Below are 24,515 nucleotides of genomic sequence, written 5' to 3'. Positions count from 1 at the left end.
GCAGACCGATCAGATCTATGTAAAATCCCATAAACACTGGTAATCAACCAGAGCCGAAGACTTCTAGTTATTGTCGTGGTGGGCAGCGATTATGGGGTGATTTGATCGGGTTGTTTAAAATGTTCTAAGAATTTGTTAGGTTAGGCTTATGGGAAATTATTTCCTGTAATACGAAGATCAAGATCAAAGGGAGGGTTGCTGGCCATCGGAATAAATAGTGGGTTCTCGCACAATAAAATGAAGATATTTAACAGTTAGAGCAAAGTCTCTGGATGGAGAAAGTATTCAAGCCTGGATGTCTGAGTACTGCTGACCACAATTGAACAGAAGGCCGTCAGTGTGAAAGCGGAATTGAACTGACCGATAGAACTGCCATGAATGGCTCAAGATTGCAGTATCTGCATCTTGTATCTCCACAGTCATGGCAGGTCTTGTCCATTTGGATCATTATCTGTACTGGGTAATGCATTATCAGCTGTATTGGGGAGGGCCTGTAGATTGGTGAAGGTTGTCTGATTTTCACGCAGGATGGTGTGATCACTGCTGTTGCTTTCATTCATTGACGCAAGAAATTGGATGCGCTGTAACTGACTAGTTTCTGTGTGTTGACCTTTGAAATGTTTTGCATGTTTCATTGCAGCTTTGGTGAAATGCTGGCCTTCACACTGACGGCCTTCCTGGAGCTTATGGACCATGGCATCATCTCCTGGGATATGATCTCCACTGCTTTCATCAAACAGGTCAGAGGAACGGGAGTGAGAAGGAGCCTAATTGACTGATCATGGGGCTGGCTTCCTGTTCAAGATTCACTTTGCCCTCAGTTTATTGAGTTGGTGGAACATAAGATTTATCGCTGCCTATCAATTGGTATTGTCATTCTTAATTCTCGTGATTGTTGGAAGAAAAGATTTGAGTTTCATGTCCTGCAATAACTCAGAATATCAAATAATGTTTCAACAACTAATGAAGTGCAGGCATTCCCCGACTTACCCAAGGGTTACATTCTGTGAACCCTTATGAAAGACAGATTGTACACAAGTTGGAATCACATCCCCTGCCTGAAATAACCCGAGCATTAACTGCCTCAGCTGCGTCTGGGGCACTTTCTGTAGCCCGCGGCCTTCTGGGCTTCACCGTCGCCATTGCACGCTTGAATTCCGTCTCGCTGCTGGGGCACTTCCTGCTGCGTGTGGCCCTCTAGGTGAGCACCTCTGCCATTGCCTGCTTGTTTCCAATGTAAACTTGAGCGTCTGGAATCTATTTCCAAAAGGAGTGGTGAAGTTAGAAACACACTCCATATTTAAATAGTACCCATATATATATTCTTGAAGAGCCATGATCTGCAGGGTTGCGAACCTGGTGCTGGAAGAGCTAGGAGCTCAATCTCAATTGCCATAGTATAGTACAGCCTCTTGGTCAGAAACGTTCTATTATATTATAATACTGGCTTTATGTATTCTTTACCTTAGGATTTGGTGTTGTCAATCCAAAATGCCTTGCATTTATGATTTATTAGCTCCTGCCCATTCTCATGATACCAATACTGGTGTTTTCTGGTTGAGAAGCTGAGTCTCTTCACAGGTACTAATTATTGGTGGAACTCTGGGCAACCCAGGGACTGCAGCGCCTAGTTTCTGATGGTTGCTTCTCAATCAGTGTTAAAGTGCACAACCTTTAGTGCAAGATAGAGTCCAATTAAAGATAGTACAAAGGTCTCCAATGAGATAGATGGCTCAGGACAGCACTCTACCTGGTGAGAGGATGGCTCAGTTGCCTGATTACAGCTGGGAAGAAACTGTCTCTGAATCTGGAGGTATGTAATTTCAAACTCCTGTAGCTCTTGCCTGATGGGAGAGGGGAGAAGATACTGGGGTGGGACTGGTCCTTGATTATGCTAGCGGCCTTGCAGAGGAAGTGCAAAGTGTAGGTGGGGTTAATGGAAGGGAGGGTGGTTTGCACGATGGCCTGGGCCACCTCCACAACTCTGCAGTTTCTTGTGGGCTTGGACGGAGCTGTTCCCAAACCATACTGTGATGCATTCCAGTAAAATATTTCTACAGCACATCAGTAGAAGTTGGTGAGGGTTGTTGGGGATTGGCCGAACTTCCTAAGTCTTCTAAGGAAGTAGGATCATTTGCCCACGTTGGCCATTCTTGTGGTTAACTTTCTTCCTCAGAGATGTGAAAATGACTAGATCTTCACTCTGGTGCTGAAGGAGGTTGGCTCTCCTGTGGCTAGAATCACGGAGTGTCATAGAGACGGAGGGAGATTCCCTCTGCACCTTTGACATACTCAGCCTTGGTATCTACACCTCGAAGGCCATGTCACCTGAAGTTGTTTTTGGTGCGTTGTTCCCTGGGGTTCTCACTTTAATGAGCAAACATTGGTTTGTTTTGTTGATGAGCGAGAATTGCTAGTGAACCCCTGGCAGGAGAACCTCGGACTGGGCACTGACTCTTTTTTTTAATCCTCCAAAAACAGCTTTTAATCCTGATTTTTTTTATCCTGCCTGAAAATTCTGGTTGGAATTGTGGGGGAAGAGAGTGATGACTGGAGATTGGGAAAAATTATCCACAAGCTCCATATGAGACGTACTCATCAGCCAAGATAAATGAAGCCTTCAGAGTATAAAGTTGATTAATGGTATCGTTGGTTTAAAAACCAGGAATATGAGCAAATGGGACCAATGAAGGAATTGCCGCAATCAAATGTTTAACCTTGAGGGTTTGTAATTCCTTCTGACTTTAATCTTTACTTGCTGTGACACAAAGAGTTACTGCGCCTGGAAGCAATTCCAGACTCCCTGTCTTCTGGGAGAACTCTAGTGTTAGCCTTCAGCCAAGAGATCCTGTTCCCACGACCTAGCGGGACTGATGGCACAGAGCCAGTGAGTTAACTCATTTTATGGTGTGTTCTCCCCACTGCCCTGAGCATGTGTGCCCTACTGCTGTTTAATGACCCATCAAGGCATTCCTTCTGTATAGGTGAGGAAGAAAATGGAAATGCAGGACAATCAGCCTCAATACAGAAACTGCTGAATTACAGCTGTGTTCATGTGTGATTACAGGCTAATGCTTTGGTGTAAACTCTTGGTGAGAATTCACTTCAAAATTAAAACTGGATAAGAGATAATCATACTTATTTTGCCATATATATTTTGCTGGAATTGAGCCTTTTTGCATGGCAGCGTAGAGGGGGAGTAAATTTTAAAACTTGTCCATGTATTTATTTTTCATTCAGAGACTCGCTTTAATGTAGATTATCACCCTTCTCGCTCTCGCTCGCTGGCTCATAAGTTCAGGCAGGGTCAGGGAGAGAGAGCTGTCCTCATGGTCCCGACACTACAGTTCAGTTATTGTACCTGCTTCTCTTCTCTTCTCCACTCTCTGTTTTCATAAACTCTCAGTGCTCATCTTGAAATTTTAATTACAGAGTAAAATCTTGAACTGGGTCTTTCTGAGCAGTCAGGAGATCTGGGTCATCCAAGATTGTAGGAAATGACAATCCATTTGGTTCCATGTGTGGCTTTGATGGAAGACTGTGCGGGTCTGGGGTTTAAGGTTTTATCTTGACAGATTTCATTCCCCACACAGACTTTGTTTGCCATCAATGTGTGTGGCAGTACATTGGCAATGTATTTTCAGACCATTCTGGATATCTGATTAGCACTGAAAATTCTGATATGAGCCATTCATTTTAATCTCATTCCCCAGTTTTGATACTTCTCTTCTCGTGCAGTTTTTCTAATTCACTTTTGCAATAAGTACGGGTGACAGTGGTGTGGCTGATGGAGCTACTGCTTTGCAGCACCAAAGACCAGAGCTCAATCCTGACCTGGGGTTTTAGCTTGTGGAGTTTGTACGTTCTCCCTGTGACCATGTGGGATTCCAGGGTGCTCCAGTTTCCTCCCACATACCAAAGTCGTGCAGGTGTATAGATTAATTGTCTTCTATAAATTGTCTCTAGTACACAGGGAAAAGATTAGAAAGTGGGATAACATAGAATGAGTGTGAACAGGTGACCAGTGATCGGCAGCAACATGGTGGTCTAAAAGGAGCTATTTCCAAACTGCATCTTTCCATTCAGGAGTTGGTTCCTTGAAATAAGTGGGGAAAACCTGCAGGGAAAAGCGACCAAGCGTATCATAGAATAGACGTACTTATTGCTGGGTGTGTTTATTCTTTACCATCGTCTCCATCCCTTGCCCCTTCATTTGTTTGTCATTTTACCTCACTCCAACAAACGTCCGCACTCGGATCTCCTCTCCATTTCCCCCTTTTCACTCCTGGATACTTCCCACTCTTACTGCCATGGTTTCCATCTCTTTCTCTTTTCATTCCTCTTCCACACTCTCTCCACCTTCCTATCTGTCTTGTTCTGCCTGTTTTTCAGTCAGTGGTTTCTCCATCCCGCTGCGTTCCGTGCAATGGCATGGGAATTGTTGAGGGTGCGAGATCGTCTGTCGTCAGCATTGGGTCACACTGCAGCTGAGTGTTGAGGTTCGCAGGTTTTCATGTCACACTCCGGGAATGTGCTGCGTGGTTTAATTAACATCAGCCCTGCCTTGTCCTAATTAGTGCTGACAAACTGTGCCTGATAATTGTTGTGGTTTGGTGTTCCAAGATTTCGGACTGTAGTAATTCATTTTTTGGTGGAGGAATATCTTTGAGCACATTGAGAGTGCATCTGGTTTGAGTACAGGCGAGCACAGATCTGATTACAGAGCCCAGTGACCTGCCCTAAAGAGGGGAAGCAGAGTCTCGTGGTCCACTGTGTTGTGCCTGTGTGGTCCACTGGTGTTGAGTGTCTCAGCCAAATCAGAGCCAACACCCTGGAAAGGTGGAGCCCACAATGGTGCATTATTAGGTATTGAAGAGGTGAAAACTAAGGGATACACGCAGTGAAACTGTTCCATGCCTATGGGAGGAAAAGGAAACACCCAGGATAAACCCACATGATCACGGAGAATGTCCAAATTCCAACAAAGAGCACCAGAGGTCACCGAGCTGTAAGGCAGCAGCATAACCAGTAAGAAGAAGGGTCCTGACCTGAAATATCACCCATTCTTTTTCACCAGAGATGCTGCCTGGCCTGCTGAGTTATTCCAGAACTTTGTGTCTATCTTTGATAGAAGACAGAGTTGGGGTGGATGGACAATATTCAGGCTGGAGATCTGTGACCAGTGAAACACTGCAGTGATCAGTGCTGGAACCTCTGCTGTTTGAGATATATGATTTACATGTAAACATAGATGGGTTGGTTAATAAGTTTGCATATGACACCAAGATTGCTGGGGTCACAGACTGTGAGGAAGATTGTCAAAGTATACAGCAGGATATAGATCAGCCACGTAAACGGGCGGAGAAATATCAGATGGAGTTTAATCCGAGCAAGTGTGAAGTGATGCATTTTGGGAGGTCAAATTAAGATCATAAGTGATAGGAGCAGAATTAGGCCATTCGGCCCATCAAGTCTACCCTGCCGTTCAATAATGGCTGATCTATCTCTCCCTACTAATCTCATTCTCCTGCCTTCTCCCCATAACCTCTGACACCCGTACAAATCAAGAATCTATTTATCTCCGCCTTAAATATATCCATTGACTTGGCCTCCACAGCCTTCTGTGGCAAAGAATTCCACAGATTCACCACCCTCTGATTAAAGAGATTCCTCCTCATCTTCCTAAAAGAATGTCCTTTAATTCTGAGGCTATGAATAGTCCAAGACTCTCCCACTAGTGGAAACATCCTCTCCACATCCACTCTATCCCAGCCTTTCACTATTCGGTACGTTTCAATGAGGCCCCCCCTCATTCTTCTAAACTCCAGTGAGTACAGGCCCAGTGCCGTCAAATGCTCATCATGTGTTAATCTACTCATTCCTGGGATTATTTACCTTGTAAACCTCCTCTGGACCTTCTCCAGAGCCAGCATATCTTTCCTCAGATATGGTGTCCAAAATTGCTCACTATATTCCAAATGCGGCCTGACCAGCTCCTTGTAGAGCCTCAACATTACATCCCTGTTTTTGTATACAAGCCCTCTCGGAATGCCTGATATTTGCTTTCAATTGTTAATTTTTCAATTGTTCAAATTATACAATTGTTAATACCCTTAACAGTATTAATGTACAAAGGGATCTTGGGGTCCAAGTGCATAACTCCCTGAAAGTGTAACACAAGTAGACAAAGTGGAAAATAAGGCATATGGCATGCTTGCTTTCATAGGTCGAGCCATTGAATATAAGAGTCAGAAAGTCATGATGCAACTCTATAAGACTCTGGTTAGGCCACATTTGAGGTATTAGCAGTTCTGGCCATCCCATTAGTGGAAAGATATGGAGGCTTTGGAAAGGGTGCAGAGGAGCTTTACAGGAATAGTGCCTGGGTTAGGTGGCATTTGCTGCAGGGAGAGAGAGGTTGGACGCACTTGGAGTGTTTATTTTTACTGGAATGCCTGATATTGTGGGGATACCTGATAGAGGTGTATAAAACTATGAGAGGCATAGATGGGGTAGACGGTCAGACCTTTTTACCTGCAGGATGCAAAAATTAAATACTTTATATTTTAAGGTGAGAAGGGCAAAGATTAAAGGAGATGTGCAGGGCAAGTATTATTTTCTTTAAACACACAGGGTGGGAGTACCTGAAACATGCTGCTGGAGGTGGTAGTTGAAGCAGATACGATAGCAGTACTTTAGATTTTTGGATAGTCGTATGGATATGGAGGGATATGGATTATGTGCAGACATGTAAGAGTTGGTCTTAACATCATGTTTGGCACCGACGTTGTGGGCCGAAGGGACTGTTCTTTATCTGTACTGTTCTATATTCACTCGCTCTGTTTTAATAATGGTACAGTTCAAATCCTTATCCTTGCATTCAAGCCTGATTCCTTCCTGGTGCACCCATCCATACCCTTGCCTTTCTTTCCTTTACTTTATTTTCCCTCTGCTCCTGCCTCTTGTGGTCACACCATTTGCTCCCTGTCCTTTCTGTAGTTATATTAAATTGTCTCCCCTGTTGTCTGGACATTTAAAAAATTGACCGGACATTTACAAAGAAGATTCTGCTCAGACTCCTGGGCAATATTTATCTTTGTTTGAGAAATAATTATCACCAAAAACATATTTATTGGGTGTACCTTGGGCACAGTTGCTTCCCCTCCACCATGTCAACAGTATAAAATTGATTGTGAACAGTAAATTGCTTTGGGAACTGTAAAACCCAGTCTGGTTTCTGCAGACTGAGGAAAATCAAAATGATTCCAATTGCAGGATGTTTTTGGACAGCTCTTCTCCATTCCGGATTTATTTATGGTGCTCCGCAGTATTGAGCATTGCCATATGTTCTGTTTGTTTACTGTGGTGATGCAAAATAGCCACAGAGCACTTTTGACTGGTTTGTATCTGATCCACATACCAGTTATCAAAAATTCTAGGATGCCGCTAAAGTTTGTTCATAATTTGTGTACATTGCCAACACGGCCAGCAATCATTGTCCATCTCTAATCCCTCGCCAATGATAATTGAGAATCCATCTCGCTGGTGAATCTGAAGTCTCATTCAGGGCATGCAGTTGAAGGGTGGTGGATTTATTTTCTTGAAGGAGCTTAATGAGTCAGATGTGTTTTTAGAACAGACTTTTAGTTTAATGACTAACAGAAACAAGAGAGATTGCAGATGCTGCAATCTGGAGCAAAATATCAACTGCTGGAAGAAGTCAGCAAGTTGAGCAGCAAATGGATGGTCGTCATTAAGAATCATAACCTTGTATCACTGGGAGTGCAGGGGTACAATGGCCAGCATGTAGAAGTGAGCGGCTGTTAGGTGATGGGTAAACGGATGAGATGAAAGAAGATGGGAGAATGGAGTGTAGGAAGGAACCGTAGACGCTGGTTTACACCGATCATAGACACAAAATGTTGGAGTAACTCGGTGAGACAGGCAGCATCTCTGGATAAAAGGAGTGGGTAACGTTTTGGGCCTAGACCCTTCAGGCCGATGGAACCAGGTGGTGGAGTAGTTGGGAACATGACCAAGGAAGAAACCCAGGTAGATAAATGTGGGCAGATGGAAGCAATGGTGAAGTGGGCAATGAGGGAGGAATGGGAAAGGTGACTAAAAGGAGAGTGATCAAGGATGGACTGGTGGACATGGGAAAGAATCACCCTCTCTCCTTCCCCATCAGGCTCCATCAGCCTATTGTTTTCTTATTTCCATCAATTAGCCTCTGTCCAGCAGGTCCCTCTCACCTCCATGTACTAATTATCTTCCTTCGACATTCTGTCCTGATGCAGGTTCTCCATCCAAAATATCAACCATCCCGTTCCATCCACAAATGCTGCAAATTCTTTCAACGTTTTTTGGGGGGAAATTGATATTATTTTTATTTGTACTGGATTTATTTTCATTAGTTTAATTCCATCTCCTATCCTCAACCCACCTAGCCCTTGAGGAATGGTACAGGCCTCTGCAGACACATCTGATATTTGAAACACAATGCCACTGTGTCGGCCTTGCCCAGCTCATCGTCTGTAGGTCAGGACACCATTTGCTCAAGGACTTCTATCCGTCAAATTGAATGTGCTTTAAACGGATGTTAATTCCAAATTTTAATAACTTACTTTCACAATGCAGAGGTGCCCATTTGACCCTCTGTCTCTGTGCCGACTCTTTGTTTGAGTGACCATGGGAATGTTAGATTTGACCCAAGGGGAAAGAATAAACAGACTGGGCCTATATACTCCAGAGTTGAAAAATGTCCGTTTTTTTCAGTGTGATGAATTAAGTTCTCAAGGGGTTTGACAGCTGGGCTTTTCCCTGACTGGGGCGTTGAGAACAAAGAGTAACTGTCTCAAAATAAAGCCAATCAGGATAAAAATGAGAAGAAATGTCTTCACCAAGACCATGGCAAGTATCTAATCAGTTGTGGATGATTCGTTGCTGAGTCGGTTCCAGAAAGAGTGGTAAAGTTTTAGATGTTAAATAAATAGAGATAGGATTAGTGCGGGACAATGGATCTCTATTGAAAGATCGATCAGCCATAGTCGAACTGAATGGCAGAGCAGACATAAGTGACTGAATGGCCTGTGTTCTTATCCGAAACTCTTCTATGTTCATGTATTTATCTCTGTTTCAAATCACGCTCAAATTAAATGTGAAATGGAACACCGCGGTTGCTTGTTCCTACACTCCACTCTGGGAGTTCAGTACTGTCAGACCAGTAGAACATTTAACCCTCCTGCACTTGTTTATTTGGTTATTGGTTCCCACCATTCATGGGGAAATTATTGATTTCTCAGATTGCAAGCTATGTCAACCAAACGACGGTCGATGCTTCCATCTTGCAGAGGTCTCTGGCGATTCTAGAGAGCATGGTGCTAAACAGCCAGAGCTTGTACAAGAAAGTGGCCGAGCAGATCACAGTGGGGCAGCTCATTGCTCATCTTCAGGTGTAAGTATTACAGAGCTTCCTACACCAGTCCAGATGTGTGTACCTTGAATCCTGGGCAAAGATATTACAAAAATGTTAAAACTGAGTGCTTTTGGGAATGCTATATACACTTTTTTTTCTCTACTGCGTTTCTTGTGTTGAAAATTATGTTTGTATTGTTGTCTCACTGTGATTAAGCTTCTCATTCGTATACTGAAAATGTTTGCCCACCTGCCCAAGTGATTTGCTGCTAAACAAGAAGCCTTGGTGAGTCTTGTCTGAAGATAGGTTTCAGCATTACAGATATCAAACCAGTTAGGCGTAATCCCGGAGTAACTCAGCGGGACGGGCAGCATCTCTGGAGAGAAGGAATGGGTGACGTTTCGGGTCAAGACCCAAGAACTAAAACATCACCCATTCCTTCTCTGCAGAGATGCTGCCTGTCTTGCTGAGTTACTCCAGCATTTTGTGTCTATCTTCGGTTTATGCAGTTCGGTCGGTATATGCAGAACTTTGGCATCTGCAGTTCCTTCCTACCAAACCGGTTAGACTAGATGTGGGAATAAGAATTTACAGGAGGACACTGCCACCTAGTGGCACTCTGCCATTGTCGACGCATCAACATATTTCAGATTTACCTGTGTAGGAAGGAACTGCAGATGCTGGTTTAAACCGAAGATAGACACAAAGCTGGAGTAACTCAGCGGGGCAGGCAGCATATCTGGAGAGAAGGAATGGGTGACGTTTCGAGTCGAGACCCCTCTTCGTTCAGATTAACCTGTTGTTGTCACACTAAAGAAAAAATAGAAAAAGCACAATCTCATGACCTATCTGTCTTGCATTTCTTGTGATAGAGTTCTACGCTTTTATCCTTTTTCAAATATTAATCTAATTCATATTTAAAAGTTACTGTTGAATCTGTGTCCACCATCTTTTCAGCCCATGTATTCCAGAACAAAACTCTTTTATATCCTCTTAACTCCTCTGCTCTCCTAGATACCCTGGATTTGTGTGACTCTAAACTTTACTTGGGAGTACTTCATATGAAACTTAAGCAAAAGTTTCCTTGAGGTCCTGGTTAAATGCATCACTGGCAGTTCAACCTCTACAGTATCAAAGTGGATTGGAAAGTTATTGGGCTAGGGCTTCCCCTTTACATCCAAGCAGTTTGTTTCTTGATAAATTAGTGATTTTTAGGTAATCATGCAAATTTAAGGCTTAAGAATAAGACATGGTTTTTTTGCAAATTTGAGGGAGTACTGAGGGAATACTGCACTGCAGGTGAGTCATTAAATAGATGTCTCTTCAATCTTTTGAAGAGATATTAAAAAGTTCTGTAGACTGTTCAAAGAAGGGAAGGGCAGATTTCCAACTATCCTAGAAACAAAGAACTGCAGATGCTGCTTTACAAAAAAGACTGAGTAACTCTGGGTCAGGCAGCATCTGTGGAGAACATGGATAGGTCAGAATCATTCTTCAGAATGATTGTGGGGGGAGGAAGAAAGGTGGAAGAGAGATGGGGCAGGCCAAAGCCTGACATAATACACGTGAGTTTGATAGGCAATTGGTTGGACACCGGCTAGAGATGAAAAGACTGAAGGTGTGAGACAAGAGGATTGAAGAGTAGCACATTATGAAGCTGGATGAAAGAATGTAGGCCGAGGGGAAGGGGGGAAATAGATGTGAGTTCTGGTAGAGCACAGGGAAGGGGGAGGAAGGGGAGGGGGGGAGGTCTAGTTTCCTATCTTTGGATAATTCAATATTCATGCCTTGTAACCCAACCATATGAACGTTGAGTGTGGGAAGGAGCTATAGAAGCTGGTTTACACCAAAGATATAAAGACACAAATTGCTGGAGTAACTCAGTGGGTCAGGCAGCATCTCTGGAGAAAAGAAATAGGTGATGTTTCAGGTCGAGGCATTTCTTCTGACTAAGAATTCTCCGGTTTTAGGAAACTGAACCACCACCTCTTTTAGTTTTCTCACAATTATCTTGGTCAATAATTAACCTATGTCACTCCAGCAGATGGTGTGGTCATCTATCTCGCGACTGTTCCTGCAGCTGTGCTCTAGAAACATTGACCATCAGTCTTTTCTATCAACATTAAAAAATATATATAAACAGGCAGCCAACTTTTCATTTGTCCAACTTTCCTTTCATTTGTTGTGAAGGATTCTTTGGATTGCAGGCTTCAAAGTGAAATCCATCTTCTTGGTTCTCTGAACAGAAAGCTTGGTTATCACGATATTAATGTGGCTTTGTACTCCTGCTATACTATCTAGACTGGTGTTTATTAAATCACGCTGTCATGGAAATGTTTCATAATAATAAATGTTTCATCATGTGTTCCAACAATTTCAACTGTTTCTAAACAATCTTTCATCTTCCTCAACCAAATGTGACTAAAATACAAATTTGATAGTTTTGCTTACTAACTGAATATCTTGTGACTCCTGTGAATATTAATCTATTATATTTTGAATGCCGTCTCATTATCCTTTGGCTGTAATCTAGCCCAAGCAGTGAGTTTAATGCAGTATAACTTCAAAAGCTCAGAAAAGGACACAAAGTGCTGGAGTAACTAAAAGGAGCTGGTCAGGCAGCAAACCTAAAGAACATGGATAACTTCAAAAGCTGTTTACAGGAACATGTTTGCATGAAATTTGACACTGAGCCACATTATTAAGACAGCGATGAGAGCATCTTAACGATTGTGCGAGAGACAGAGAGGTTTGGGGAGTCTGGTTTTAGAGTCTGGTGTTGAGATATTACTAGCAATGATAAGTCCAGGAAAACTGGATATGCAAGAGACCAGAATTTGACAAGCACATATATATCAAGAATTGTTGGGCTGGAAGTTGCAAAGAAAATGTGAATAAAAGGCCATGGAAGAAGTTGAAAGTAATAATTCGAAAGTGTGACTTAAAAATCATGACAACAGCCCCATGGATCACCAGTTATGTTGTCTATTCACTACATTGTATCTGTACCCAGCTGGAGATCCCTGATGGTCCATAAAGTGAATTCATGGCCTCATTGTCATGAATTAGATTAGTTTCCCAACCAGGAGTTCTAATATTTTGTATCAGTGAATGGTCCATTGGGTAGCACTCTTGTCTGGATTCAGAAGATCATGGATTGAAGTGACGTTGGTCTGAACCAATACTTCAAGGTCATGAGCTACTGCATTTTGTAGCTGTTCTCTTTCGAGTGGCACATTGAAGCCCAGCTGGTGTGTGGAGACATAGAAAATCTTGGGGATTCTCCTAGTTGCCTGGGCTAATATTCTGGTCACGATTATTTTGGGACTTTGATATATCTATGTTAGATACCATATTCTCTGCTCTCACAATAACTGCGTTTCAAAAAGCTGTATCATTCGTTACGATGTGCTGTGCGATGTACTGAGGTTGTGAAAGACACTTTCTATACTGTAAAAGAACGGTAGCTGGATGCTTGTCTGCAATGGTCAGACCAGTAAATTTGTCTTGGTTATGTTTGATGCTCCCTGTACAAAGGAGGAAGCGAGCAACAATTTGAAAGCACAAGGGTTGATCTGGAATGGCTTAAAAATTCTGTACATGCCATTCTCTCTGCAGATCGAACCAGGAGATCCAGACATATGCAATTGCACTCATCAATGCTTTATTCTTGAAAGCACCAGAGGACCGAAGGCAGGTTGGTCACATTTTGTTTTTCTGCTCTCTCTGGGTCTCGCTGTATGGGTATCTCATTCTCCTGTCTGTAAGCTCCTCGTGTCCCTCCTGTAGCTTGCTTATCCTGGACTGCCATCTGCCGTGGAATGTCGCTTTGCCTTTGTTACTAACAGTGTCTCCTCCGCTGAAACCACTCTCCATTCACTGCTGCTCTCGTTTCCCAACTTTCCCCTCGGCAGTAGTAGCTGCTCACACTTGAAAGGCCATTGTTCCCAAAGTCTTAAATGGACAAAATGAGATTGCAATGGAGACATTGAGACAGGGAAACAAACATCTCAAAGACCCAAAATGGTAAGAGATGAAAAGGTTTAAGCAGAGCATTCCAGACCATGGGATACGAAGCCACCAGTGGTGGAGTGAAGGAAGTGGGGATGAATAACATCACAATTTGAGGAATGCTGAGATCTCAGGTTGTCACACTATAAAGAAAATTATCTCGACGACTTCAAATCGATGTGCAATGGAAATGGTTTCTTTACCGAGACCTTTGTATTCCTGAATCATATTTTATCTCTCCTCCCCCTACTTTCGTTACCCCAGTTGCTCCTTATAGCGGAAATCGCTCATCCTGACTTAGTGAATATCTTCTATACCTGGCATTCTTTCTTGATGTTAGTTATGACAAATTAATGTAGATTAAAATAATATTCTGATTTCCACATTCCCCTTGTGACACTTGACTATGTTTATTAACCATAAACATACAATGAGTAAGCTTATTGGTGAACCATGTTGATCCAAATTTAATGATTTCCCAATCCTGAACTCTCCCTTTTTCAAAAAGAAACCTGTGATCTTCCTCTACGTCTCTTGTGTTCTTTCCTGTCTCTCATACTAACCGCTTGTCTCTTCTTGTTGCTGCTGTAACTCGTGCTGTGTGGATGCTGCCCGTTGGCTTAACAATGTTGCTTGGGGTCTCTGCTATCATCATCAGTCTGTTCTACCCTCCTCAGAAGGGGAGGATTCTGATCTCGATTTACCTTTGACAGTAAGTAGTGATTATGGTGGTAATAGGAAGCGTTGCGACCTTTTAAGGCACTGCCTGTATGAGGGGAAAGTGTTTTTGTGCTAATTTGTGGATAGTTGATGATTAAAAGATTCTTCCTTGAGGTGACCTTGTTCCAATGCCACTAAAGGCACTGCTTTCTGCTTGTCTTGTTACCTCCAATGGAATTGAGTTGGTGGCTCTCTGGTATGTGATGTATGTTACATTGATGCTTTCTTTTAGGCACCACACCACAAAGTTTAGTTGTTTAATTCTAATTCCCCACAAGAATTACTGGAATTTCCTACCCTTTCCAGCCTTTCATCCCTGGAAACCAGTAGTTTCCATGGATTTTTACATAGATTACAGAGGAACATTTGGCACTTTGACCTTGTATTAGCTGTTCCACAAGGTGATGGCCGATGATCTATATGGATACAATTGGGTTTCTAAATTCATTTATTTATTTGATCGGTTAACAATTCCCTCGGCCTCCTGCAACAACTGACTGGCATCACCGCCTCTTGCTGCCAAAGGCTCTGATGAGCCTCTGTCCTCTTTGTATGACTATTGACAGGTTATTTGGCTATAGAATGTGTCTAAAAACCAGTGATGATCCTAATGGATGGTCCCCATTCCCCGCACAACCCATTGGGTAGCAATGGGAAGTCGGACTAAACCATTCCCCCCTTTATCCTGGCTTGCTCTTGAGTTTTTAAAAATTCTGAGACAGAAGCTTAATAGGGAGTGAGCCTGATATATTTCCCACACTTGGGAAGAGAAGGAAGTGGTGTAGGTGGTATAGAGGGGAGATGCAGAGTTAGGCTAAAGTGATGGAAGGCTGAGGGTGACTGTAAAAACTGCCAGCTTTCCTGGCACTCGTGGAATTAATTTTGCTCTATTTCCACAGTATACCGGGATGTGGATATGATGTAGGCACTTATTCTTCACATCAGTCTGGATCTGGTTCAGCTTAGTCCAGCTCAGTCTCCAACACACAGATGAAGTGGGGAATTATGTGCGATCAAATCCGGGCCCATCCACCTCGACTCCTTGACCCTGCTCAGAGTGTCTGTGCCAATCTCTGGGGGATTGCTGTTGGCGACAAGCCTGGTGCACTGGGCTCAAGCCGACCACCCTGACACTAGCTTGTGGATCAGAAATCTAATCTGAGGTGCAATTTATGGATTAGTAGAAAGGTAAAAGAGAGCTTTTGGTAGGAGTTCAGCAGATCTAACAACTTCTGCGGAAGGAAATGAACAGTCAATGTTTCTGATCGAGATTCATTATCTACACATTGGGTGAAAGAACCTGACCTGAGGTGGCAACAGTCCATTTTTCTCCATAGATGTTATTTGACTATTTCTCTCCATAGATGCTATTAGTCTGAAGAAGGGTCTCGACCCGAAACGTCACCCATTCCTTCTCTCCCGAGATGCTGCCTGACCTGCTGAGTTACTCCAGCATTTTGTGAATAAAAACCTTTGATTTATACCAGCATCTGCCGTTATCTTCTTATGCTATTTGACTAGCTGAGTTCCTTCCCCAGCTCTTTTTCTTACGGATTCAGTGACTAATGTCTTGGTTCAACTATATCCTACGTTAAATGCTATAAATTCCTCTTGGAATGGATAGGTGGAAAGTAAATCGGGGAGTTGGTGGGCATGTGTTGGAGAAATAACGGGCGGGGGGGACAGGACTGATGGAATTGCTCGGAATGTGGTACAGACTGAGTGATAGCATCCTGTGTTGCAAGAAAGCATGAAAATTCTTGATTTACAGAATCAAATTAGAATTTTGCATCTGTTGTGATGAAATTATGGAGGAACATTTCCTGATGTGGTTTAAGAAAGGGTGGTTTAAGTAAATGTGTGTTAAAAGCTTCCAACAGAATGCCGAAAGATGAAGTGATAGGCAAAATATATCATGACTTGCAAAATCTGCTAATTTAAACCAAAAAGACATTAGAGCATGTTCTAAATGGTTAAAAACAAAAGGAGGAATAAGGTTACCCATTACTCTAACATGAGATAGAGTTATAGAAACACAAACTAATTAAGTGAGAACTAGTGAACAGGTACAAGAAAAATAAGGTAAGTGGTGAATGGAAATTTGATATTCATCGTGAATACACAGGGACCGAAAGTTGCAATGTAGTTTTATAAACCTTTTGTTGATCCAGGTAATTGCTGTGTTTAATTCTGGACTATCACAGGAAGGATAAATTGGACATGGAGGCTGGTTGAATGAAGAGGATTGAGTGCAGATGCGAGATTTTAGTCTGTTTGCGAAGAGATAATTAATGGAGAATATAATTAAGTTGTTTGGACTGATTAATGAAGTTGAGAGGATAGATAGGAAGATGGACTGTGCGTTGGTAAAAGAGCGTTTCTTGAAACAGGTATGGTGTGAGATTGTCACCAGCAACACTAATATATATTTGCCATTACTAATTGTCATCAAATTCTGCCATCTTGAGGTGCAGTCTTGGCTTGATGTCCTCCCACAGTGATGTTCAGTATAGGTTTAGAAACCGGCAATGGTATTTTTTGTTCACAGAGGAATGAAGATCTCAAACAATTATTTCGAGAATAGAACCAAGGACTGGATGAAGTTAACATACAGATTAAAGGAGATCCATTTGAATAGTGGAACAAGCTGGGTGCCGGAATAACATGCTCTTGATCTTTTATTCTTGCTGCAGATTTTAAATTGCCTTTAAACCAGTGAAGCAATGTGGGATGTGCTGTTGCAAGATATCAAACGTTTCCAGTAGGTGGTGCCCTAGTCCAGCCCAAGACCCGAGATGAGGTTTGCAATACAGTACTGATGTAGAAAAGAGGAACTGTAGATGCTGGTTTACAAAAATAGACACACAGTGCTGGAGTAACTCAATGGGTCAGGCAGCATCTCTGGAGAACATGGATAGGTGACAGTTTGACCTGAAACGACACCAATGCCATGCTGCTGTTGAGTTTTGGTATCCGAGTGAATCTGTGTCTGAATCCTGCTTTGTTTCCACAGGAAATGTCCAGTGTCCTGGCACAGAAGCAGCTACGATCCATAATATTAAATGTAAGTACAGTGATTGGTAAGGAGTCCATTTAGTTCAGACATTTTTAACAAGGATAAAATCTGTTTCATTTCCAAGATGGACACATATCATATTAATTTGGGGATAATGAGCAACTCTGTCTCACATTAGAGTAATAGATACCATGCCCTCCATAATGTTTGGGACAAAGACCCATCATTTATTTATTTGCCTCTGTACTCCACAATTTGAGATTTGTGATAGGAAAAAATATCACATGTGGTTAAAGTGCACATTGTCAGATTTTAATAAAGGCCATTTTTATATATTTTGGTTTCACCATGTAGAAATTACAGCTGTGTTTATACATAGTCGTCGTCCCCCCCCCCCCCCCCCATTTCAGAGCACCATAATGTTTGGGACACATGGCTTCACAGGGTTGTAATTGCTCAGGTGTGTTTAAATGCCTCCTTAATGATAGCAGAGCAGTATGGGGAGAGGGCAGGAACGGGGTACTGAATGTGAATGATCAGCCATGATCACATTGAATGTCGGTGCTGGCTCAAAGGGCCGAATGGCCTACTCCTGCACCTATTGTCTATTAATGCAGGTATAAGAGAGCTCTCAGCACCGAGTCTTTCCTTCAGTCTTTCCATCACCTTTGAAAACTTTTATTGCTGTTTATCAACATGAGGAACAAAGTTGTGCCAATGAAAGTCAAAGAAGCCATTATGAGACTGAGAAACAAGAATAAAACTGTTGGAGATATCAGCCAAACCTTAGGCTTACCAAAGTCATTTGTTTGGAACATCATTAAGAAGAAAGAGAGCACTGGTGAGCTTACTAATCGCAAAGGGACTGGCAGGCCAAGGAAGACCTCCACAGCTGATGACAGAAGAATTCTCTCTATAATAAAGAAAAATCCCCAAACACCTGTCCGACAGATCAGAAACTCTCTTTAGGAGTCAGATGTGGATTTGTCAATGACCAGTGTCTACAGAAGACTTCATGAACAGAAATACAGAGGCTACATTGCAAGTTGCAAACCACTGGTTAGCCGCAAAAATAGAATGGCCTGTTAACAGTTTGCCAAGAAGTACTTAAAAGAACAACCACAATTCTGGAAAAGGTGTTGTGGACAGATGAGACGAAGATTGACTTGTATCAGAGTGATGGCAAGAGCAAAGTATGGAGGAGAGAAGGAACTGCCCAAGATCCAAAGCATACCACCTCATCTGTGAAACACGGTGCTTGGGGTGTTATGGCCTGGGCATGTATGGCTGTGAAGGTACTGGCTCACTTATCTTCATTGATGATACAACTGCTGATGATTGTAGCAGAATGAATTCTGAAGTGTATAGACACATCCTATCTGCTCAAGTTCAAACAAATGCCTCAAAACTCATTGGCTGGCAGTTCATTTTACAGCAAGACAATGATCCCAAACATACTGCTAAAGCAACAAAGGAGTTTTTCAAAGCTAAGAAATGGTCAGTTCTTGAGTGGCCAAGTCAATCACCCGATCTGAACCCAATTGAGCATGCCTTTTATATGCTGAAGAGAAAACTGATGGGACTAGCCCCCAAAACAAGCATAAGCTAAAGATGGCTGCAATACAGGCCTGGCAGAGCATCACCAGAGAAGCCACCCAGCAACTGGTGATGTCCATGAATCGCAGACTTCAAGCAGTCATTGCATGCAAAGGATATGCAACAAAATACTAAACACGACTACTTTCATTTACATGACATAGCTGTGTCCCAAACATTATGGTGCCCTGAAATGGGTGGACTATGTATAAACACTGCTGTAATTTCTACATGGTGAAACCAAATGTATAAAAATGGCCTTTATTAAAATCTGACAATGTGCACTTTAGCCACATGTGATTTTTTTTCTATTACAAAGCTCAAATTGTGTAGTACAGAGGCAAATAAATAAATGATGGGTCTTTGTCCCAAACATTATGGAGGGCACTGTAACTCCTGTGTAGGAAGTAACCGCAGATGCTGGTTTTAACGGAAGATAGATACCAAAAGCTGGAGTAACTCAGGGGGTCAGACAGCATCTCTGGAGAAAAGGAATAAGCTATGTTTCGGGTCGAGACCCATCTTCAGACTGAGGAAGTCTCTCAGTCTGAAGAAGGTCTCGACCCGAAACATCACATATTCCTTTTCTCCACAGATGCTGTCTTACTCTGCTGTGTTACTCCAATTTCCTGTGCCCATGATGGGTAACTCCTCCTTGGAGCAGTACAACAGTGGTCAGAGAACAGCAGCTAAAACGGTACGGTAAGGTAGCGCAGCGGTAGAGTTGCTGCTTTACAGCGAATGCAGCGCCGGAGACTCAGGTTCGATCCTGACTACGGGTGCTGCACTGTAAGGAGTTTGTACGTTCTCCCCGTGACCTGCGTGGGTTTTCTCCGAGATCTTCGGTTTCCTCCCACACTCCAAAGACGTACAGGTATGTAGGTTAATTGGCTGGGTAAATGTGGAAATTGTCCCTAGTGGGTGTAGGATGGTGTTGGTGTGCGGGGATCGCTGGGCGGCACGGACTTGGTGGGCCGAAAAGGCCTGTTTCCGGCTGTATATGATATGATGATGAAATGAAATCCTCTAGGAGGTTGGAGATTTAAATTTCATTTTTTAAACACAGTAAAAATGATTTTAAAGGTGGTTCATTGAATTGACTCTGTGCTATGAAACATGTTATCCTTAACTCATTTGGCCCATTGTTACTCGATCCCACAATAAATGCTTGATTCTTAATTTTCATCTAAGATGGCCCTGTTGCTTCTCTACAACAAGTGGTGGTCAATAATGACTAGTTTAGGAGGCATTGTTAATGTTGAAGAATGACTCCTGTGAGTGCAGTTCTGTCCATGCCATAGTAAATATGCAGTTCTGATGGAAATATAACTGTCCATTACAAACTCTTTATTTAGACCTGTTTTACTTGGAAACTATTTCAACAGTTCAACAGAGCTTTATTTGTCATTCGGTACCAAGGTACCGAACGAAACTACATAGCAGTCACACAAAAAAGAACACAAGACACATAACCCCAACACAAACGTCCATCACAGTGACTCCAAACACCCCCTCACTGTGATGGAGGCAACAAAACTTCCACTCTCTTCCCCACGCCCACGGACAGACAGCTCGTCCCCGACCGACCCGCACAGTCCCCGCAAGGGGGTGGAAGTCCCCGCTGCCGAGTCGCACCGGGCGCTGAAACGTCTTGCGGCCGAGCCGGGCGATGGAAGGCCCCGCGACCGATCCTTGCGCAGCTAAGTCCCACGGCCGAGCCGCACCGGGCGATGTTAAGTCCAGCGGCCGAGCCGCACCAGCGATGAAAAGTCCCGCGGCCGAGCCGCACCAGCGATGTAAAGCCCCGCGGCCGAGCCGCACCGGGCGATGTTAAGTCCCGCGGCCGAGCCGCACCAGCGATGAAAAGTCCCGCGGCTGAGCTGCACCGGGCGATGTTAAGCCCCGCGGTCGAGCCGCACCGGGCGATGTTAAGCCCCGCGGCCGAGCCGCACCGGGCACTGTTAAGTCCAGCGGCCGAGCCGCACCAGCGATGTAAAGTCCAGCGGCCGAGCCGCACCGGGCGATGAAAAGTCCCGCGGCCGAGCCGCACCAGGCACTATTAAGTCCAGCGGCCAAGCCGCACCGGGCGATGTTAGGCCCCGCGGCCGAGCCGCACCCCGCGCCGTGAGGAAGAGACCTAATAGAGAAAGGTTTCCCCCACCCCCCCCCGCCAAGATCACTGAATCATAGATGAATTTTGCACAGTTGTGAATAACATGAGCCTCTTATTGTGTTTATTCATTGCCAAATATGACCTCGAGGGTTTGGGGTGTGCTCTGTGAAGAGTCTGCCACTGGTGCAATCTTTTGTAACAGAGTAAGTACTGTAAAGGACCTTCGCATCTCCTTTCTGCAGCATATTATTCGAGGAAATCGTCCAATAAAAACAGAAATGGCCCATCAACTTTACGTCCTTCAAGTTTTAACCTTCAATCTGCTGGAGGAGCGAATGATGACCAAGATGGACCCTCAGGATCAGGTCAGTGACTGATTTCGTAATTCGGCTCGGTCTTACTGTTTTCCTGTCATTCTGTATGTTTTTTCTCTCTTGCATTGTTTCGTGTATATTTGTCTATGAGTGAGATCCTCTCACTTTGTGGGTGCTTGTAGTGTATGAGATGGTTTACTGCATTGCATGTATATGTGAACGTATCTTTAATTATAGTTCCTCACCTGATCTGTGATTCTGGTGCAATCCCAAACAACTGTACGGCATGTCAGCTCTGAGTATGGGTTCAATTCTCAAGTGGTGGTTGAATCAATGACTGTGACATAGGAATGTGGTCCTAATGATGTGGTTGAGCAAAATTGATCGTGATGACATTTTTTTAAAAGCTAGATGATGGAAATCTGAAATAAAACGGGCATTGCTGGAAGCACTCGCCAGGTTAGATGGCATCTGTGGAAAGATGAAAACAGTTAACATTTTGGGTCCAAAGTTGGAAGTGAGATTGCAGAGCTCGCCTGTTTTAATACAGATGGAGAAAGTGAGTTGCCAGAAGTGGTTGAATTCCAAATTGAGACTGGCAGGCTGCGGGTGTCCAGAGGAAATGTGAAGTGGCATTCCTCATTACTTTGGACCTTGTTGGGAATTGGAGGAAGCCGCAGTCAGATCCGTGGCAGTGGGATGGAAACTAAAGTGACTGTGTCTAGAAGCTCAGATTCAGCATTCTGGACTGAATAGGTTTGTTCCATAAAGTTCTGTGTTTGTCCACTTATGGTGTGGGAGCAAGGAATACCGTAGGTGGGAGATGGGGTGCTGGTAATGGATAGTGGTGGGGCTGGCGTTTGGGGTTCTTGACCTTTGACGTTGAAGGGGGAAGGAAGATCAACGACCTGAGGCATCCGCTCAGTTTCTCTCCCCACAGAACATTTTTCTGTTTTTAATTCAGACATGCAGCAATTACTGTGTTCTGCGCCTCACTCTATTCACACCTCCCCCAGGCAGACTAGTTGCCATTAAGAAGCCTGCAGCACCCTCTCCGTTTGACCCAATCTATATCATCCATTTTCTCTAGAATTCCGCCAATGACAGACATTTGTTCTCCCCACCCCTCCCACTTCTCAGCAACTTAAAATATGCCTGTTTTTACATGTTTTAACCTTGACTCTGAAACGTTAACACTGTTTTACTTTCCACTGACCTGTATTTGGTTTCTCCGATGTGGAGGAATATCGGCAAGGTTGGTGTGTTGTGTTGATTATTTTTATGTGGTCAAGTGTCATCCGGCAGAAGCATGTTTCTCCCTCCACAAATGCTGACTGGCTGAGTATTTCCAGTATTTTCTGTTTTTATTTCAGATTTATAGCATCGGCAATTAGTTGCTTATTTACTTCCTTCAAAGATGCAAAAAAAAATCAGTTCCGAAGGCATCATTTGTCAATCTCCTCCACACAGGTTCTGGTGTAATCATTCTTTTCTCTAAACTGGTGACTGGAACAATAGACAATAGGTGCAGGAGTAGGCCCTTCGAGCCAGCACCGCCATTCACTGTGATCATGGTTGATCATCCACATCCCGTTCCTGCCTTCTCCCCATATTCCTTGACTCCGCTAAGAGCTCTATCTAACTATCTCTTGAAAGCATCCAGGGAATTGGCCTCCACTGCCTTCTGAGTGTGTACAAAACTTGAGCTGTGATCCGATAACTGCTGTAAGTGGTTCTAGCATCACCTCCCTGCTCGTGCATTCCTCTGCTCCAGTCTATGAAGGAAAGAAATCATTGGTGCTGCAGGCTGACAGGTTTCTAGGCCTTCATGAACTTCTTTCTTGGTTTTGAAAGAAGTGGCAAACGAGACGGTTCATTCCCACAAATTGGGAGGGCACCAATCGATTTAATAATAGAAAATGTAACCCTTCTATTCAAACATAAAGGAAGGAGACGGACAGTAGGAAGCTGCACGCCTGTTAGCTTAACGTTTTCATTGGAAACATATTAGAAACTATAATTAAGGGCATTATGGTAGAGCAGTTAAAGTTTAAGACAATCAGGAAATGTCAACCCTTCGTCAGAACCTGCGTGATGTTTGCAGTGTTTTCTGTTTTTACGAAAGAGGACATAAGGAGGCTAAACAATAGGTATATAGGTTGAACGAGAATCCAATAAATGAATGTGAAAAAATGTGGAATTGTCCTCTTTGACAGGAAAAACAAAGCAAGTGTAATATCAAAATGGTGAGGGATTACCAAGCTCGAGATGCAAAGTTCTCAGGAAAAGTCACTGCAATTAAATGGGAGTGTGGAACTGATATTACTATCAGGTCATCCATGACCTTATTAATTGGTGGAGCACACGAGAGGTGTTCAAGAGCCTGTTCTTGCTCCTAATTTGTATGCTCATATAAATAACTTTTTAACTGCTTTATCGTCCTGTCACCTTATAAGAATTTGTTTGTCCTACTCAGGTCCTTTGTCCTCCACACGTCTCTGTCCACCCAATTACTGTCTATTTCCTTGTTGTGAATTTCATTTAGCTTGATTAAATTCCATTTCATATTTCTCTGCCCAACAGATCAGGTCGTCGATATCTTCCAGCAGTCCAAAGCTTTTTTTCGCTCGGCTTCTTTATTTCCACCTTTTCGACCATTGTTTGAACCTGGGGCATCAACATGCAGGGAACCTTGCCTTGATATCAGTCATCTGTTTATATCCCGTATCTTGACTTTACTGTTATTGCCACCATTGCATTCTTTTCTCTGAGAGTTGTCTTGCCCATGCACTAACTGCATGCATCTGTGTTTTGTTGTCCAGGTCTGATGCAATCGGAGACTACTCGTGTTGCAAATGTTTACTTTCCCAGCCTGCGTTAGATCCACCATTACATACTTTCCTTTTTGTTTTGCAGTCACAACGGGACATCATTTTTGAACTTCGAAAAATTGCCTTTGATGCTGAATATGACCCAAACAGCAGTAGCAGCCTTGAGAAGCGCAAAGCCATGTACGCACGGGATTATAAAATGCTGGGATTCATGGTAGGAAAATAACTGCAGATGCTGGTACAAATCCCAGGTATAGCGCAAAAAGCTGGAGTAACTCAGCGGGTCAGGCAGCATCTCAGGAGAGAAGGACTGGGTGACGTCACGACCCGAAACGTCACCCATTCCTTCTCTCCTGAGATGCTGCCTGACCCGCTGTGTTACTCCAGCTTTTTGTAATACCTGGGATTCATGGTACGTACAGTAATTAGATTACTTGATGCACGATGATGTAGTGTCTTTCTCATAGTCACAACTCCATTAGAGTTAGTGACTAGTGGG

General features: G+C 43.3%; 1 protein-coding gene across 5 annotated transcripts in view; it reads left to right on the top strand.

The window, feature by feature from the left end:
* LOC144604351 (engulfment and cell motility protein 2) overlaps nucleotides 1–24,515 on the top strand; it is a 145,014-nt gene that overhangs the window by 79,573 nt on the left and 40,926 nt on the right. For all 5 annotated transcript variants that reach the window (XM_078418641.1, XM_078418639.1, XM_078418637.1 and 2 more), the window contains 6 exons: nucleotides 641–740; nucleotides 9,303–9,454; nucleotides 13,034–13,112; nucleotides 17,160–17,210; nucleotides 21,114–21,236; nucleotides 24,102–24,230. In XM_078418641.1, the coding sequence (XP_078274767.1) occupies nucleotides 641–740; nucleotides 9,303–9,454; nucleotides 13,034–13,112; nucleotides 17,160–17,210; nucleotides 21,114–21,236; nucleotides 24,102–24,230 (634 nt within the window). The remainder of the gene's footprint in view (nucleotides 1–640; nucleotides 741–9,302; nucleotides 9,455–13,033; nucleotides 13,113–17,159; nucleotides 17,211–21,113; nucleotides 21,237–24,101; nucleotides 24,231–24,515) is intronic.

The sequence above is a fragment of the Rhinoraja longicauda genome, chromosome 22 (genome assembly GCF_053455715.1).
Source record: "Rhinoraja longicauda isolate Sanriku21f chromosome 22, sRhiLon1.1, whole genome shotgun sequence".
NCBI classification, from domain to species: domain Eukaryota; kingdom Metazoa; phylum Chordata; class Chondrichthyes; order Rajiformes; family Arhynchobatidae; genus Rhinoraja; species Rhinoraja longicauda.
The sequence above is the reverse complement of the archived record's forward strand: the minus strand, read 5'-3'. Positions and strand labels throughout refer to the sequence as shown.